Source organism: Pteropus medius, unplaced genomic scaffold, assembly GCF_902729225.1.
Source record: "Pteropus medius unplaced genomic scaffold, Ma_sr-lr_union100, whole genome shotgun sequence".
Classification (NCBI taxonomy): Eukaryota; Metazoa; Chordata; class Mammalia; order Chiroptera; family Pteropodidae; genus Pteropus; species Pteropus medius.
Genome location: NW_024351729.1, coordinates 10,147,732 through 10,161,018, shown reverse-complemented (window position 1 = coordinate 10,161,018; position 13,287 = coordinate 10,147,732). Strand labels below are relative to the sequence as shown.

At 37.9% G+C, this 13,287-nt stretch overlaps 1 protein-coding gene across 1 annotated transcript in view; it reads left to right on the top strand.

The window, feature by feature from the left end:
* MPP4 (MAGUK p55 scaffold protein 4) overlaps positions 1-13,287 on the top strand; it is a 39,725-nt gene that overhangs the window by 21,678 nt on the left and 4,760 nt on the right. Inside the window, exons 12-17 of the mRNA XM_039844460.1 lie at positions 33-50; positions 2,665-2,703; positions 6,310-6,324; positions 7,423-7,464; positions 9,555-9,725; positions 10,930-11,010. Of these exons, the coding sequence (XP_039700394.1) occupies positions 33-50; positions 2,665-2,703; positions 6,310-6,324; positions 7,423-7,464; positions 9,555-9,725; positions 10,930-11,010 (366 nt within the window). The remainder of the gene's footprint in view (positions 1-32; positions 51-2,664; positions 2,704-6,309; positions 6,325-7,422; positions 7,465-9,554; positions 9,726-10,929; positions 11,011-13,287) is intronic.

Here is a 13,287-nt window from a genome sequence, read left to right as displayed (position 1 = left end):
TTTTTCTGCTTCAATCATTTGTCTGTACCCAGTGATTTCCATGGAAGAAGGTAAGAAATAGTATTTGGAAAAAACCTTCATCCCCAAAGTCTCCTAGAAATTTCCTGTCATTCTTTTCTATCGATTCAATTCAGCTATTTATTAAGCTCTTCATATATAACCTAGGAATGTGCTAATTACAAATACTCTAATTTGTAAAAAATGTCAGTCACAGGAACACACTCCCAGTGTAACTGTCCTGACACCGAGAGGAATAAAGCAAAAGAGAACTAACATTCGCAGTGTGCATTTCCAGAGTCTAACACAGCACATGGTAAGAACTCAAAGTTGTGAAACTGATCTACCTTTTCGTGTCAACTGCTTTATACACACTGTCTTAAAAATAACCCTGTGAAGAAATTGTGATTGTCACCATTTTATGGATGAAAAGATTGAGGTACAAAAGAGATACGAACATTGTTAGTAGTTGCAAGCAGTATAGTCTGGATTGCAGCTTCTATCTCAAGGGCAAATGGGACCCCCAATGATCACCTCTCCCCTTCTCCAAACACAGACACCCAGATGACTCATTATGATGTCAAACACGCACACTCACAAAAGCGAGCAAGAAAGATGCCATCTGCCCAGAGAGGGGGTGGAAAAAGAGAGAAGAGCAGCCCTTTTAGCCACCAGCCCCATTCCATCCCTGATACTGGACAGGGAAGGAGGTAGAGGGCTGAGTCTCTGCGGTCTTGGTGGTAACAAGCCCCACTGTCTTAATATGCTCTGGCTGCCATACAAGATATCCCAGATTGGATGGCTTAAACAACAGATATTTATTTATTTTCTCACAGTTCCAGAGGCTAGAAGTTCAGGATCAAGGCTCTGGCAGGGCTGGTTTCTGGTGAGGTCCTCTTCCTGGCTTGCAGATGGCCACTTTCCCCTGTGTGCTCATGTGGCCTCCCCTCTGTGAATGTGCAGAGAGAAGAAAAGATCAAGAGAGACAGATTTGGTGATTTCTCTTCTTTTTATAAGGCCACCAGTCTTTTTTGGATTAAAGCTCCAAAGTCAAGAGCTCACTTAACCTTAATTACCCTCTTAAAGGCCCATCTCCAATGGGCTTAGGCCTTCAACATATGAACCTGGAAGCGGGGTGGGTCGGATGGGGGACGCAAATCAGTCTGTAATAGCCACTCTAGCCAATAGTGCAGAATTGTTGATTTTGAGAGAGCAAAATCAATGGCTCTTTTAGATCCCAGAATTACAAGTTTGAAAAATCACTGGAGAATCACTCCTGGCCTCTGTAAAACAGGAATGAAAATTGTAGCTTTTGTTTGCCTTAAAACAAACAAACAAACAAACAAACAAACAAACAAAAGATAGACCTCTAGTTATGTCTTAGGAACTAATGAATCCACTGTTGTTATAAATTACTGATCTGGAAAATAACCTCTAAATGAATATAAAGAATTGCATGACAATGTTGAAAATCTCAGCTATATTACATGTTTATCTGTGTCCCTACTTCTGTAAAACAATATTATTTCATAAAAATTTTTATATTTTATTTAAAAACATTAATGATAGGCTCGTTTAGGAGGTAGTGGTAAGTACTACTTTCTGATATTATAGCTTATTTGCAGACTATAATTTTGCACTTTTGGAACTTGTGTAAGAATTATTTATTCAACTACTATTTATTCATCACCCAGGAAGTTCTGGTCACTGTGCTAGGCACAAGATGTACAGAGCTAAAAGAAAAAGATCTTTTCAGAATATATATTCAAATAAATTATTTTGATATTAAAAGGAAAATTTAATTCAATTTAAGAAATAATTTATCATGTACCTACTGTGTGCAGGACACTGTACTAAACTCTGTAAAGTATGTGAAAATTAATAAGACAGTTTTTGCTTTCAAGGAACTGTCTAGGAGGGTAAATAAGGCAAACACCCAGATGATTATATTACAAGATACCATAGATATGCAGTAGCGGAGAGTTCAAAGTTGTAGGAAGAAAATGTTATTCAGTTCATGACAGGGATATTCATTTTTGACTAGTTTTTGAGATAGACCTTGAAGCATTATAGGCAAAAGGAGCAGCATAAGCAACAGCACAGAGGAAGAACCAATAACGTCTACTCTGATGGGAGTATAAGACATGTGAAGCAGAGAAGTGGACAGTAACCTTTAAAGTTGGCCTTGGGTCATGATGAAAGGGTTTTTGAGTATTGGGATGAATAGTTTTAAAAGTTAGCTTCTTTTATTCTCTTATATATGCCCAAGCTAGAGATAAAAATAGTTAACATTTATCGAGCACTTACCATGCGCCTGAGCTTTTCATGCATTATCTCACTTTTTCTACCTTATACTGTATGTATTATTACCATCCCCATTTAGAGATATAAAACTGAGGCTTAGAGGTAAATTAATTTGTCCAACAATCAAAAGCCTATGCGTTTTAAGTTCCACCCATTTTATCTTATATAGTGTCTCATATTGTATATTTTTATTTAATGCACTAGAGTCCTTTTTATCTCTCCGAGTGAGCAATAGTTGTAAGGATAACATTATTATAAGATGGTCCAAATTTTATTGAATTTTAAATCTATGCCTAGGGAATTTTGTTTGTGATGCTAACACATTTTAAATCCTTTTTTTCCTCTTTCTATGTTCTTTTATAGAAGATGACATGAAGATTGATGAGAAATGTGTGGAAGCAGGTAACATTTCCTCTTGATAGATTTACCATCAGAAGAAATAGGAAGCACCTCAGCTATGCAGCCTCTGAGACAGAGTTGGCCAAAGGGGCCACAAACCTCTCCTCTGGAAGCAATGTGTAAATTCCGCCACCCTATCCTTTTTCTGTGGTTCTGACACTTGGAAGGGAAGCACAGCTGTGGGAGTGTCTCCAGGCTCCAAAGCAGCCTTCTAGAAAGCGGTATCTTGGAAATGATCACAGCAACTCTTAAGTAACATTCAGGTGTTACATTCAGTAACATTCAGGTGGAACATTTGCAAACCCCCATGCTCTCTGTGAAATATAAAATACTGAGATACCAAATTTTTAAAAAGCAAACTATGTGTTTTGTTATTGTCTGATGCCATCTTCTGGTAGATTCTAGTATAGATAAATAGTAGCAACATGAACTTTGTACATTTCTATACTTAAATTTTTTTGTAAATTGGGAAAACATTTTTCCTATTTAGGTATAGAACTAAGACTGGCTCAAGAATCACTAGGTTTTGTTGGGACACCAGTTGGACAGGCTTTGGTCTGATAGGTGAATTTGTCTTGGCTTTATGGCACTAAAAAACAAAATTCAACCAAGGAACTTTTAAAGATCTTATTGTTGGCTTTATTCAATGATTCATGAATCAGGCAGCATCTCATCAACCAGATAAAAAGGAACTCTGAGGAGCTGTACAAAATGAAAGGCGTTTATAGGCAGAAGGGAGTGGGAACAGCAAAAATCTGCTTGGTTGTGACAAGATCACTTTCCTTTAGGAAAAGATCTCTTCAGGTAGAAGAGACCAAAATTAATTAAATTAAGTCTAAGTTTGGTGATGTGGGGCTTAGCATAAGTGACTCTATTTTGGGACTGTTGTCTTATTTTTAACAAAGAGCTAATCTAGTTTTTAGAAACTAAAGAATAATACGAAATCTTTAAATAGTGGATATTTCAAAGATTCACATATATTTCCCAGAATAACTACAGAATAATGCTGATGTTATATTTATTTTTCCCAGTACACATTCTGTTTTTAAAAAACTTGCAGTAATAGTCATTTCTTTTCTATAATTTGAATTAAAATTTTTATTACACAATACATTTATATATTTCAAATTAGAAACTACAAAACTATATTCAGTAAAAAGTTCCTCTTTTTCCCTGTTGCCTTATTCAGTTTTCTTTCTTGAGGCATAAATACTCTCAGACATATTCTGTATAGATAAAAGCCATGATGTATATTCTTTTCCTCTCTCCTACCCTCATCTTCACCTTTTTTTTAAAAAAACAAAATACACATACCCTTTGATAGTACACTAAACAAACTGTTCTGTTCCTGGTTTTTTTACTTAACATTATATATCTTGAAGATGATTCCATCTAAATACATAAAGAGACTTCTCATTTTTTAAAAAATGCTTATTGGCTAAATAAGGTATTATGTACTTACACAATCACTTATTAGTGGATGTTTGAGTTATGTCCAATCTTTTTTATGATAATCAATGCTACAATTAATAGCTTTATAAATTTATCATTTCACTCATGTATGAGTATACCTTAGATGCAGCATTGCCTGATCCAAGGATGAGTGCATTGGTAATGTTGCTATATATTTCAAGTTGCTCTCTATGTGAATTCTAGTTTCTTAATCCTTAATATCTCTTTAAAATGCTAACAAGAATTGTTTTAACTGATGATATGTTGGTTTATATTGAATCTTTTCCAGCCACCTAAACAAGCCTACCCAGTCAAAGCATTCATATACTCACTCTCCTTGCCACACTTCCCTGGCTTATGGACCCCCAAATCTTGTGGCAGGGCACCTCCCTTCCACACCTGCAGGCCCTCTAGCAGCAAAGCCATACAATGTCCAACAGTCTTCAGGAGCTTCCGTGACTTTCCACCTTTCCCTTCCCTTTGAGCCTTTTTTATTTAATTTATTCTCTCTCTTCTATTTCATTATGCATTTATTTTAAGCTCCTGTAGCACCCTCTGCTTGTCATCATGGCCCAATGGCTTAATACCATGCATCTCATTTAAGGTTTATATATGCCATAGAGACATATATGCCATAGAGACAAATTTTAAGATTGGTGTGTATGCAAAAGCATAGGGTCAGGGAATGAGACTGTTAAATTACAGACTCAGTATGGACAGAAATATAATGACACTTTTTGTTTTTTTGCCTCCACGGAAAACCATAGATGAAGAAACATTTGAATCTGGTAAGTAAACCAGGAGTATTTGATACTGATTTAAAAATGTATACATTTCAAATTTTGGTATAAATTTGGTATAAATTAAAAAAAATTTAAACACACTTTTTAGGGATGTGATACAATAATGGTTTAAATACATCAACAGAATAGTTGTGAGATATTGCAAATTTCACCTTAACTATTATACCATTTTGGAACTCCAAAGACATTTTTTGGTTGTCATATTGATTAGGGGCACTACCAGCCTTTAATTGGTGGCAATCAGGGATATTAGATGTCCTGTAGTATATGATACCATCCTGCACAATGTTTTGAATTTCCTGCTGAACAAAACTCATTACAAATATATATGAGTAGTTCTTTAATATACAATGATGATGTAAGTTTTCACAAGATGTAACATGAAAAGTCTGGTGGTTTGGGAGACAGTCGTCGTGGAGAGAGACATTTGAACAGAATAAAGATATCACCATGCAATTACTGAATAATTTATTCCATACATTCTGTCTACTCTATATTTATAGCAAATTAGCTGGAAAATGATGTGTGAATACTGAATCAACTATTTTCTTTTTCTTTAAAATGTTATTTATTATTATTGATGTCACACAGTGTTATCAAGTATCTTTCCCTCAAAATAATGTTGACATCATTAGTAACAACATAAATCCCACAGAATATTTTTGAAAAACTGGGTCATGTTACAGTATTCACTCCCAAGTGTATGTTTCCTCATTTTCTCCATTTCATCAATCTATAATTGCTGTGGCATATTATCCCCAGTTCAATTAAGGCAATTTCTCTGTTTCTCTTATCATATACAAAGAAAGGTTTCTGTTCAGTTCCTCTTGTCTTCAGGGGGCCAGCTGGAGATGGGAATGTGTGCATGGACCCTGGGAGGGGTAAGGAATCAGGACACTCAGGCCAGAGGCTGCTGTGACGCCTGCTCCGGTGCCCTTACCCACCCCATCCACTTCACAGAACTGAAACAATAGAGCCTCCCGGAGAGAAAGAGAGGAGACCGGAATCAATTGCCTTTCTATAGTTTTTCTCTTTCAAGCCTCATTTAGTGGGAGGTAGAGAGGAGTCTTCATGGATAAAAAGCCTTCAGGACGAGTCTACATGAGAAACTTATAGAAAAAGTTACTGTCCCTTGAGCAGCAGAGTCAGGTTAAATGAGTTTCTGGACGCCCAGTTGTATGTTGTTCATTTGCCTTGCCAAGTTTCACCGAAGTCACAGCTTTCTCTAAGGGCGACATGACCCCTTCTTGCTTTTGTCATTTGTCTTTATTTGATGGTGGACTTGATCTTCGCAAAGGCTTAACGTTTCATGTCTTCTTTTTTTTTTTTTTTTTGCACTAATCCAAATATCCAGAGGAACTTTCAGAAGGTAATTGTTTGGCTTCCTGGGTAAGCCGAATAGAGCTGTGTTTAAGATCTTTCATTCAGTGCCTCAAAGTAAATACTTGACAGAATAAATTTTAAGATAAAATATGATTTTTTAAGGGTTAAATCAGTGATGAAATATTTAATTTCATAGAAAATATTTTAAAATAAGTAAAGTAATTAAGCTTAATTAATATGTCCCTAAGTAAACATTTCCTCTTAAACTTATTGACATATTTCAATTAGGAAAATGTATTTACTTACCAGAAGATGGAATGGATATTGATATGCTTTCTTTATATTTTAAAATGTGTTTTCAAAAACCCAATGTTTAAGAAAAAAAATTAGATGTCAGTTTATTCTATTAATAAATGCTCTTTATATATTATTTCAATCATCAGAACAGAGTTTTATAAGTGAAAAGGAACATATATTAATGAAAAGTAATTTGAAAATGACATTTTCATAACATTTTTTTCCTGGAGTTTATAATAATTTTTCTGAGACCCCAATTAAAACAGAGATGGGATGTTTTAGAGCCACTGGACACAGTCTTCCTCACTTTTGTCTCTCAAATTCCTGGACAGTCAAAATCAATTGGCATCTGTAGAGCAAATACTAGTTTTATACAGAATGAAACATTTTATAAGGGATTAATTTAATTATAAGACCTGCAGAAATCCATATTTATAAATTAAAGCCAAATCCAGTTTATCTGTTCCTTTTTTTTTTTTTTAAATCAGTTTTCTTTGGGCATTTAAAAAGAGTGTATATTTTTATGTTTTTACAATGACCCAATATCTTTCTTATGACTTTAAACAAGCCTAAATAGGTTTTTGTTCTCAACAATGCTATACAATACACAGAATATATTCAGTGTATTGCTAGAATTCTGAAGAGTGTCTCTATATAGTTTGGTGCATGTGATAGGATAGAAAGTGCTTAAGATATTCTTCAATAAGCCACTCAAGGCAAATTCAGCTGTGCTGCCATCTACTGAAAGAGTGTCACCGAAGACTTGAAGAGAATTTCATACATCTGTTCTAAGTAAACTTTTCCTTCTTTCCCACATACTCTGTTCCTGCCATTCTCTGTGTTCCAGACAAGGGAGAATTTGTAGGCTGTGATCAGAAGTTCTTTATTGGTAGGTGATGATTAATAACTTGCTAAGTTATATTCATACCAGCCTGACTCTATTCTGAAAGCTTCTTTTGCTGATGGATATTTCCCAACTTGTTCCTTGTTCTAGTTTCCCTTTATTATTTGGGGTATCGATATATTCTGAGACAGTGATCATTTATTGTAATTCATCTGGTTTCCACTGAACATTTCTTAATTATTCATCAAACATAGATCTTTTGTTTTCTTCCAGATTATTCCATAACACATTTCTTTTACTCTAAAGAGACCAATTTTCTGACTACTAAACTTAGTTTTTATGGCTATATTTTCATAATCTGTCAACTGAGCAGAGCTTTCTGAAGGGCCGGGCACCACTCACTTAAAACCAGGCTGGGCTTCCTCCTCCAGGAGACAGTGGGAGAACAGCAGGGCTTCAGGGTCTGTAAAGTAGAATGTTGGTTCCCAGGCCTGAGAGCACGTTGGAATCAGCAGTAGAATTCTTTAAAAGCATGGAGCCACCTTTCTGCATCCATTCCAGAATAATTCAGCTCTGAATCCACTAAGTAGGCTGGACAGGGTAGGCGTCTGCACAAAGATGGGGAAGAAGCAGCGCGGGGCGGGGCATCAGAGCCTGAGAGGGATAAGGAGAGCATCTCTGCAGGGACGATGGCAGCCTGGCGCAGGTTGCCAGAGCCAGAGTAAAGTGAGGAGGAAAGCTGCCATCACTTGGGCCCTGACACCTCACGACCTCTACAAAAACGCCCTCCCTCCTCACCCAGCTTGGGCTCTGACACTTTCTGCCAGGCTGCTGACAATGCTTGTCCCCACCGGCACTGGTATTCTTGGTTGATACAATAACTAATGTATTGAGGATAATAAAAGCCAGTTTTCTCACTGTTAGAGAAGGAGTTATAGAGAGAGAGAAGGAAGGGGATGGGGCTAGAATAAATTCTGTAGTGTTGAACTGGCATTGTGGGTAATGGTGTAAACTCATGCTTTTCAACATAGATAAATATAAATTTAGATGTAAGCGTGTGCGTTTGTGTGTATATGTGTCTTATATATACACATGTCCCTCGCTGTATCTGCTGAGAAGATCTGGGGACAGCTTCAAAAATACCAGAAATCCCCGCATTTGGGAGGCAGATGAAGCAAGATTCTAGGAGTTTGGAAATCACAACTAGAATGTACAGCTCTACCACGTAGTGGTGAGCAGCCACCTAACCTGCCTATGTCTTAGTGTTTCCATCTGGAAAATGTGAGTAATAAGCCTGGGCCGAGCCACTGTTCCTCCTCATCTAGGACACTGCAGTAGCTTCCTCACTATTCTCACCTGAGCCTACACTACTCTCCTCCCCACAGCAACCAGAGGAATTCTTCAGAGACATAAATCGAATCATGTCACACCCATCTCTGACTGCCCAGTGACTGCCCATCCCACTTTCACCACAATCCAACAGTTAGCGGAGGCCCCGAGGCCCCGTGCGACCTCCCAGCTTCCTCTCCAACCCCATTTCCTCTTTCTGTCCCTACCGCTCACTTCTCGCAGCCACACAGACCTCTGCACTCTTCTTCACGCACTCCAAGCGTGACCCTTTCTCTGCATCTCTGCAGTTGCTGTCGCCTCAGCCTGGGCTGCTCTTCCCCACAGATGCTCGTTAGCCGGCTCTATGACTTCATTCAGATACCTGCTCCACAGTCAACTTTTCAGACACATAACTGAACCAGCTACCTGAAGAAGCATCCCGTCAACTCTCTAGCCGCTGCTCCTTCTTTTAAACACTTATTTTTATTGTGGATTTTTCTCTCTCCTCCTCCATGCAATATAAATTTCATGAGGAAATGGGCTTGGTTTAGTTGACCACTCTATGACTCGCACTTGGTACAATGCCTGGCACAGAGTGGGCACTGAGTATCACTTAGAGGTAACATACGGTGGTGCATTTCGTTATTTCTCTTTCATATTGCTTCTTACCTTCTACTGTCAGACAGCCATGACCTCGTTACCTAACACTTTCAAATCTCAGTCACTGCATGCTCCATCAGGTTTAAAGTGGGATGTAATCTTTCTTGCCCTGGATCTTATGTTCTGTGTGATTCCCCCCTCGCCAGCTGGCTTCCGCCGCAGCATGCGCCTTTGTCGCAGGAAATCTCACCTCAGCCAGGTGCGCGCCGGTGCGTGGTGCGCCAACAGCTGCTGCAGTGCGGTGGGCACCCCTTATGAGGAGGTGATGAGGTACCAGCGACGGCCTTCAGACAAGCACCGCCTCATAGTGCTCGTGGGTACGTCAGGGCGGGCGGTGTCTCGTCTCATGATAGCAAAGTTCTCGATTTCATAGTCTTGCATTGGGAGTAGTTGTAAAAGCAGAACTCTTTTATGAACTGCCATATAAACACATCTTAAAAAAAGATGTGTGTGTTCATAAATAAAACTTCGTTGTATCATGCTTTTTCATCTACAATTGAATGTGATATGCCCTGGTGTATTTGAATTTGTATAAGTTGTATTGTGATGGGGTTATAACAGATTTTTTTTTCCTCTTTAGAATTTGTCATATAAGCATTGATGAGTGTTCTCCCTGACCGGATCATTCATCTGTATTAGAAAAAAAAAATATCCTCAAGATCAATGTTTCTAAGAATTTCGTAACCACATCTTTTAGAAAAGTGTCAGTAGTCTTCTGGACTCTCTCTTCGGTGCTAAAGAACAGGGAGACGTAGTGCCAGGGTGACTGGCTCTGGGACCAGGATCTCCACAAAGCGGGTCCCTGTGCAGTAGTAACCCACGTCTTATTGCCATCTCCTCTGTGCACTGCGTTTGTGATTAAGGCAGGCCCCCGTAGAACAGAACAACATGCTTTACAGCCTGGATCAACTACAAAATTTGCAGGTCACAAGGCAAAATAAAAATGCAAAGGCCTCTCATTAAAAAATTACTAAGAATATCAATGTGGTAAAAGAAGAACATTAAACCATAGGCCCTATGTAACTGCACAGGCTCCTATGTCCAGGAAATCAGCCCTGCCTCCAGTTATACGTGGGGTGTTGATTCAACCACCTGTCAGGAAATGTGCCCCTGATTTCTGTAAGTCATAGGGCCTATTATCGTGGAGCCTGATTTCTGGGTTGTGACATGATAGAAACTTCATTTGACGAGAAAAGGCAAATTGTTTCAGATGATCTGAAATGAGGCCGGAGAATTCTCACAGGGTCCAACATAAGATGAATTTTGCTGGGGCGATGGGCTCCTGCAGTTCCCCATCTCATTTCTGAATGTTGAAGAAGTGTGAGTTACTTCATGGGTGACCAGAAAAGTTCCCAAGAGTTTTCTGGGGTTGTTCCAATTCGGGAGAAGAGAAGTTATTTAATTTCCCTAAAAACATTTGCTCTCAAGTTTCTTCAATAGAAGGGCTGAAATGATACTTTCACCACATAATTATATTTTATCTACATCTAATGGTTTCTGTATGTGACTTTTTGTGTTTAGGACCTTCTGGTGTTGGAGTAAATGAACTGAGAAGACAACTTATTGAACTCAATCCTAACCATTTTCAAAGTGCTGTGCCACGTATGTTTAAGTTTTTTTCATAGCAGTTTATGTTTTGGTAAAACTTTGCCTCTGCAGATGTCCCGATCTCAGTTAACTAAGCCATTCCATTTTTGTTGTGAAAATATAAGACAAAAGGGATAGTTCTTAATATTCCTAACTATATTTATTTTAATAGAGGGAATTGATTTACTGACATGGAGGTAGCTAGGCTTTTAAAAGATGACTTTGTCTTGTTTTCATTTCTTAATGATCATATAGATGACTCTTTGGGAAAACTATTATTTAGCAACAATAGCTAACATTTATTCGGTACTTACTATTTTCCCAGCACTGTGCTTGGCTCTTATTTGTTTTTTTATTTAAAAATGTTAATATATGCACAAATAATGTCATGTAAGTCTGTAAGTATGATTATACCATACTGGCGGGAAGAGCTTGTGAGTGTGGGTGGTTCCCCTTCACCTCAAGGCAAGTCAGAGGCACTTAGGGGAACCATTTAAAGAGTTTAATATGGGCTCCCTGCAGTTTGGGTATCGAATCATACCTAAAAAAGTCTAAAGGATAAGAGCTTAGAGGAAGTGACCAATGGCTATAGTTTGGAAAGTAGCTGCCCTTTTAGAGTCTGTCACAGCAAAAGTGATGTTTCCCAGGGATAAGATCTGGGTTGGTAATGTGGGAGGAAGTAAGCCTGGGGCTGTCTTAGTCCTGCCCAAGAAGAAGTCTCAGCAGAAAGAGGCCATAAGGGGACCCCCAAATACCTCAGGGCATGGGAGAAATCACAAATGACTAGCTGGAATAGAGGTGTTTTTAAGATACTCAGCGGTGGTGGTATGATGGTGGTAGGGGTTGCAAAATAACCCAAACATCCTCTAAGAGAGAAAGAACCAGATTTAAACATCTGCCAAGTTTAAAAGGAGACAATAGCAACCAGCATCAGTTAAGTAAGAATTGTTCTGCTCTGTTTCCTGTCTGCTCTCTCTGCACTCCACCCTTGGAGAGTTATAAAGCTGGAGGAAGAGCAGTAGAAATGCCTTGAAAGGGAAGAAACAAAGTGAATCTTACTTCCTTTCCTACCTGCAGGCTCCCTGGGTACAGCAAGTCCGAGCTAGATGTGGGGAGGAGAAGCCTAAAATATATATAAAATTCATACCTTTGATTATTACATGGGAATGGAATTTTAATTATTCAGTTGAGACTGAGTTTTGTCGCATGAATGGTGGTGGACATTATTTTTAAAGGAGTAATCAGAAGGGTCATGGGAAGGGCTAGGCTTTCATCTAAGAACAGGGGAAAGTCTTGCTCTAAAGAAGGGCAGTTGAAGACAAAAAAAAAGTTGTTTTATAATCACAGCCATAGGCTGTGCTGTCCAAGTACTGTTTACCTATGTAAGAATGGGCATTAACTTCAAAAACAAAAACTAAGAAAGAAATCATCATTTTTCAATAATCTGGAGGAAAATAAAATGCCCACAGAATATAAACAATTGTAAGGAGAATGGAGAGCCATCATGCAAAGTGAGAGAAAGTATTGTCCATATTTTGCTTCTTAAATTGAGTGGATACATTTAAGCTTAAAATCAATACCTTGGGTTATGTACCAATTCACAGACTTTAACATACTGTATGAAATATAGTCCAATAGAAGCTGAGGAGAAGGGATCATCTTAGGTTTATATTAACATAATTTACTATCATCTGAGAACCATAATGTTTTACTAGAATTTTTTTTTTTCAGTACAAAGCTATAAAAGTGGCATAATTGTAGGAAGTCTTAGGATCTAAAGAGAGGCTTGAATAAAGAAAAAAGAAATGACCTCCAGATGACATTTGCTTTTTGAGTCCCTTGAATGTCCATAATGCCTTTTACCATTTAAGTCCTATTTCAGGCTCCTACTTGGTCATTTCCATGTGTTGATATCATCAGGTGTTGATCTATTTCATCTTTAAACTTTATCGAATGCAGATACACAATTTTTATGAAGAAGAATTTATTGTAATTCAGATTAAGGAATTAGTTTTGCAGCACATATCGGATATAGAGTTGGAACTGTGTCTTATTCATCTTTGTGTTTTGAGAATCTAACCTGATAGCTGGAACATAGGCATTCAATACATATTAGTTGAATAAATGGATGAACAGACAATGAATCACTTATACAGATTTGATTAACTCCTACATTCTATACTAGGTGGTATTTAAGTTGAAGAATCTATTATCAAAATGGTCATATCAAAGAAGCAGATCGAATCCAGACTCTACCAATTTTTCCTTTTTGAAGATCCCTAAAACTAATCA